Raw genomic sequence first — 6,330 nt, 5'->3', positions numbered from 1 at the left:
TGCGCAAATTACGCATTTATCTGTTTAATCCATTAACGGAGCCCACAGGCATGCAGGCGAAGTAACATTAAAATCAATCTCCTGGCCTCTCCAGCTATCACCGTAACCGCTGCCTCCAACACGTCTAAGAACCTTTCAATTGTTGCCGGGGAAACAGCGTAATAAACATGCCAAACAGGACGCAGACATCCGGCAAGTTATCAATGCCTGATGTCTACACAATGCATAGACAACTATCTACAATGTGTTTTCAGCCAGTGCAAATATCTACTCTGTATTACCAAACAAATATTTAATGTTTACTAGTATTTTTATATTTTGTCAATGAGCCACAATCTTATCTAAAGTGTCTTACAGCAAAACATGTTTAAGTTTTTTACAATCATTAAAGGAGACATATTATGGTGTTTTCCCAACAAGTAAACATAGTATTCGAGGTCTAGAAAAAATGTTTTTGAAGCTGTTTGCTGGAAATAGCTTTTAGGAAAAAAAAATCTCGCCTTACGCTATTCCCCTCTGTTTTAGTCCCTTCAGAATGCGCTGTTTCTGGTGTCTGTAGCTTTAATGCAAATGAGCTGCTGCCCATTGACCAATGAGCTGTCAGACTGAACCACAGCATGGCGGAGAAGGGATTGTTGCTGTTTGCGGACTCCTGGAGCTCTATATCTATATCATATAATATAATACAATAATAATAATAATAATAATAATAATATTATATATGGGTATTTATATAATATTATATCTTATATCACGACCAAAAGCTATGTGCGCCTCGGATGATATTATGAATTAAAAGACTGTGTCTGACGTCTCTGGCACTTCCACAACAAGTAAAGGCTCGTAGTGGGGGATATCTCAGCCATGGTTGAGAGGAATTGGGGGAAAGAGACTTTGGCCTTGACTCTCTGAAGTCCATGAACCGCGACATGGAGGAGAAAGGGATTGTACTCCGGGAGCTGAGCTGCCGGACTTGCCGCCGAGCTCCCCGCGCCGGAGCTGCCAGCTTCGGCGGCAGTTCAGCTCCCGGAGTACACCGCCGGAGCTGCTCCGACAGAGAAAGGGATTGTACTTCCGAAGCTTAGCTGCAGGGCTGCCGCCGAGTTCCCCCCGCCGGAGCTGCTCGTCCGCTGGGCCACAAAATCTTAGCTTTGCTCTGATTGGAGGGGAGTTGTGAAGTGGGAGGTTATATTTAACTGTGCCCCCTTCCTACGTAGGAGGGGGCGCCGAAACTGACTCGCTCGTTTGGTAACTGTAGGCGGGGCACTTTAAGAAATGCATATCTCACTCAAAAAATCGTGTACTGACTTTTTTCAAAGTTTGTATGCGTGTGGTAGCACTAGAGACCGAAAACAACACCCCAAATCCCAGGAAAAGTGTTTTCATAATATGTCACCTTTAAGGAGCAGTTAGTCGCTAGGCATCTTGCCCAAGCGAGCTTATAGGTAGACTGTGGAAATTGGGGATTGAACCCACCATACGATTGGGAGTCAAACAGCCGAACTATCAACCAGTATCCTTCACCCCTTACAGAACCGTGAATATCACGAGGCAAGGTTTACTGCATCAGAATAAAAAGTCTAAAAAATAAAGAGAATAAAGAGTTTAGTCCGAAAATAACTTTGGACTAGAGAGGGAGTGGGAGAGCACAGGGAGTGAAGACGGAACGTGATAGAGAAACCAACACAAAGGGCAAACTAATAAAGTTAGGAGAAGTCTCTGAGGTTTCTCTGCGTTGCAGAATCAGCTAACACTCCCCCCCGCCTCTCCCTCTCCATCCTGTCTGCCTTTCATCTCCTCTTCCCTCTTTGTTTTCTGGAAGTTCATGCAGTTTCCATAGTCTCTCTCTCTCTCTCTCTCTCTCTCTCTCTCTCTCTCTCCAAATTGTTTTGCTCTTTTTGCCTCAAGGTATTTGTCTTTCATCATTCACCAATTGTTTGTTCTCCTCTCTTCTCCTCTCCCTCTCTCTCTCTCTCTTCTTCCCACATTTCTTCCCCGGCTCACTGAACAAGCCCCAAGTCCGCAAGGCCGTTACAACTCTCTCTCTCCAACTCTGTGCAGCCTTCACTTCCACATCTCACTCCCCCACACATCTCCTTCATTCTCTCCCCCCCTCTCCCCCTCTGTGGTTCTTTCTCTGTGGTCTCTCGCCCTCACTCCCATCTATCTCCCTCCCCATCACATCTCCTTCATTCTCTCCCCCCTCTCCCCCTCTGTGCTTCTTTCTCTGTGGTCTCTCGCCCTCACTCCCATCTATCTCCCTCCCCATCACATCTCCTTCATTCTCTCCCTACCCCCCTCTCCCCCTCTGTGGTTCTGTGAAGGATCTTTCTCTTACACTGTGAGGATGATTCTCAACCAGACACACGGCAGTACATCTCATAGACAAGAGAGGTGGATCTGAGTCTCTGCTCAGGTATAATGAGGACCTGTGTGTGTATTCGGTTGCGTGTCTGCGTGTGTGTGTGTGTGTGTGTGCCTGTGCATGTTTTATTATTGATTGTGTGCTTGAATGCGCAGGCAAGGCTTCGCATGGCTTCGCCTGTGCTGTGTGGCGTAGAGGAGCCTCGTGTTATCGTTGCGGTAGGTTTGTCTTTGTTGTCGAGACCGCAAACGATGTCTGACATGCATCACGTTGTGAGGAACAGCAGGAACACAGACCGTGCTGCTTCCTCTCTGCTTTGTGGAGGGGGTAGCAGCCATGTTGTGCACACTACAAAACATGGCTGTCATTTACCCTTCCCAAGTCATCCATGGTATTAAAGAAAAGGTGGACTGACCACTGTCAAAATGACATCAGATCAGCCGAACATAAGACCCTTCACGGGCGCCACAGTGGAACCCAAATCTCTCAGGCGTGTGGTGGGTTTTGAGCATTGGTGGACCCCGGTGGGAATTGAACGCCATGCTCTGCTAGTTGAGCTAGGCTTGGATGCCTTCTGCCTCCAGTCAGTATCACTGACACATCGGCCCAGGGCAATCTAGGCCCGCACTATGGCTCCCTCTCATCATAACGACTGTAACGCTGTATTCAAGGCCTGCACTAGGTCTCCCACTCATCATAGCAACCCTATCCAATGGTTCACTAGGGCTCCCTCTCCTCATAACAACCCTACCTGTTGGACCACTAGGGTTCCCTCTCATGATAACAACTGTAACGTTGTATTCAAGGCCTGCAGTAGGGCTCCCTCTCACCAGAAAAACTCTACCTTTTGGACCACTAGGGCTCCCTCTCATTAACACCACTATAAGGTTGCATTAAAGACCTGAACTAGGGCTACCTATCATCATATCATAACGACTGTAACGCCGTATTCAAGGTCTGCACTAGGGCTCCCTTGAACCATAACAACCCTACCTTTTGGACCACTAGGTTCTCCCTCTCATCATGACCACTATAACGTTGAACTCAAGGCCTGCACCAGGGCTCCCTCTTACCATAACAACCCTTCCTATTGGACCACCGGGGGGGCCCTCTCATCAGGACCACCCTGACCGTCGGACTCACCGGTGTAGTTCTCCCGGCAGATGCAGGTGTAGCCCCCCTCGGTGCGGGCGCAAACGCCGCCGTTCAGGCAGGGGTTGGAGTAGCACAGGTTGATCTCCGTCTCGCAGTAGTCCCCGGTGAAGCCGGCGGGGCAGCGGCAGCGCAGGCCGGCGATGGGGTGGATGGGCCGGAACAGGATGGAGGGGGAGGAGATGAAGGGGGCGGAGCTGTTGAAGCGCAGCACCGAGATGCACTTCATGTAGTTCTGGCAGGGCTCGCGCAGACACACGTTGTCGTCGAACGGCAGGACCTACGGACGCACACACGGGGAAGAGACGGGGGGGTTAATGGGGGTGGGGGGTGTTTGTTGTGTGTGTGTGTGTGTGTGTGTGTGTGTGTGTGTGTGTGTGTGTGTGTGTGTGTGTGTGTGTGTGTGTGTGTGTGTGTGTGTGTGTGTGTGTGCGTGTGTGCGTGCGTGTCTTTGTGGTGTTAATGTGGAAGGGAGAGGTTTAACGTTCCTCACACCTTTAGTGTGATTTTACAAGAGAATATAAAATAAAACCCTCAATATATTAACATTTTTGTGATAATATTTGGAAATTATGGCACAGAAAGGGATTCTGCACTCAACCTAGGTGGTATTTACTGGGCTCATCCACGACCAGGACAGAGAGTGGTGTTGAAGACAGTGGTATATAAAGATGGTGTTTCATGTTGGCATGTAGGAGAACTCACTGATTGTGTGTGGGGATGGCTTGTTGAACCTGTGCACATAGATTACTCAATGCACCACTGGTGTGCAGCCTCACCCAGCCCCAGAGTCCAATCAGTCTGACTCGGGCCAGGAGAGACTGCTTCAATCAGCCATCATCCACACACACACCACATATGGGTGGTTATATTGGGCTTATCCATAATACAGGGAGCCTAAATATTATTCATTATTTATTATTGGACACATTATTATTTCCATCTATTGTATTGAAAAATGTAATAATGTAGAAGCTGCATCATGTACAAATACACAACCCCAAGCTTATAAAGCGCACAATCGCAGACACAATACACGGGTCAGTTTCAATGGGATCCCATAACGAACTCCGTGAAAAGACCCAAAAGCATCCTTATCTTTCTCTCTGCTCATTTGACATGTTCTGCACAGAGGTGGCGTTGGGGTGATTACTTTGTTTGAGTTCAACGGTGAAACGCAGACAGAATGAGTGAGTCTGACAGCAGACAATTAGTATTATCATTCTAATGATGTGATTACATGGAAAAGGCCTGGTGGAGATAACGGACAGGGGGCCTGAAGGAATGTAAGAAGAGAGAGAGAAAGAGAGAAAGAGAGAAAGGGAGAGAGAGATACAAATAGAAAGAGAGAGATAAAAAGAGACCGAGAGAAAGAGAGAGAGAAGGGATGTGGGATCAAGAGTGAGCGAAAGTTTAATTATGTCTGACAGACTGTTTGGGAAGGGCAGAGCATTTAGGGAGGAAAAAGCGAGAGAGAGAGACAGATGGAGAGAAACAGAGAGATCGAAGGAGACAAACACACACAGAAACGCACACAGACAACGGCAAAGTCTGCCTGATGTCATGACATCATGGTTTCTATCTCTGCCTTCCCATTGGTCGGTTCCTCCAGCAGAGTTAAGACTCTCCTCAACCACCAGGAGGAACGGCCAACATTGTGTGGATGTGTGTGTGTGTGTGTGTGTGTGTGTGTGTGTGTGTGTGTGTGTGTGTGTGTGTGTGTGTGTGTGTGTGTGTGTGTGTGTGTGTGTGTGTGCGTGTGTGTGTGTTGGTGTGTGTGTAACCAAGTGTGAAAACTCATTCTGGGCGCATATGGTGGGGATCACTATTTTTGCACATGAAGGCATACAGCTTTGAGTTCAGCGACTCTGAACAATGTGTGACTGTGTCTGTGCGCATGTGTGTATGTGTGTGTGTGTGTGTGTGTGTGTGTCCGCGCGTGTGTGTGTGCGGGCATGCGTGTATTAACGTGCACAGGCAAGTGTGTGATGATGTGAGTGCCCACACATCCTCGCCTCCCAACGCCCCTCATGTGCATTGTTACATCTGGGGGTGGCTCCCATTGCCCCCCCCACCCCCAACACCACCACCAACACCACCGCCCCAGACCCCCACCCCCACCACCCCCACCCCTTCTACCCCCGGACCCCGGACCCCAGACCCAACCCACCTCCATCTGGGCCAGGGCGGTGAGGCGCGGCCGGTTCAGGTACAGCTGCTCCTCCAGAGCCTCCGAGGGGAAGTACTGGCCGCCGGGCAGCGCCGCCGAGAAGCTAACGTTGAGGATGCCCATGCGCCCGTCCTTGGCCGACGCCGCGTCCAGGTCGGGCTGCACGTTGAACACGAACACGTCCTCCACGGGCACCGACAGCACGGCCGACACGCCCTCCAGGAAGTGGCCGAGCAGCGGCGACAGGAAGTGCTCCTGGGACATGTTCTGCAGGCGCACGGTGACGCTGCTGCCCAGCATGTCCTCGGTGATGATGAGCACGCGCAGCACGCACTGCGCCGAGAGGCGGTGCACGCCGTCTGCACACGCGCACACACACACGCGCACACACACATAGATGCACACGCGCACACACATACATACACACAGACGCATACATGCACACACAGACAAGTGCACAGGCGCACACATACACACAGACGCACACACAGACACACGCACGTACACACAAACACACATACACAAACAGAAACACACACACACACAGGGGAGAGAAGAGATGGGAGGTTAGTTAAGGTGACAGGAGGCAGAAAAGCAGGCCCCAAGCTCACGTATAAAGACTCATTCAACACACACACACACA

General features: G+C 49.9%; 1 protein-coding gene across 1 annotated transcript in view; it reads right to left on the bottom strand.

The window, feature by feature from the left end:
- The window catches only part of celsr3 (cadherin, EGF LAG seven-pass G-type receptor 3), a gene marked incomplete at both ends in the record, with an annotated part of 89,076 nt that overhangs the window by 60,411 nt on the left and 22,335 nt on the right, over positions 1-6,330 (bottom strand). Inside the window, 2 exons of the mRNA XM_079742386.1 lie at positions 3,509-3,797; positions 5,688-6,046. Of these exons, the coding sequence (XP_079598512.1) occupies positions 3,509-3,797; positions 5,688-6,046 (648 nt within the window). The remainder of the gene's footprint in view (positions 1-3,508; positions 3,798-5,687; positions 6,047-6,330) is intronic.

This window comes from Pollachius pollachius, assembly GCF_949987615.1.
Source record: "Pollachius pollachius genome assembly, chromosome: 8".
NCBI classification, from domain to species: domain Eukaryota; kingdom Metazoa; phylum Chordata; class Actinopteri; order Gadiformes; family Gadidae; genus Pollachius; species Pollachius pollachius.
Note: the sequence above shows the minus strand (reverse complement) of the source record. Positions and strands in the feature narration are given on the sequence as shown.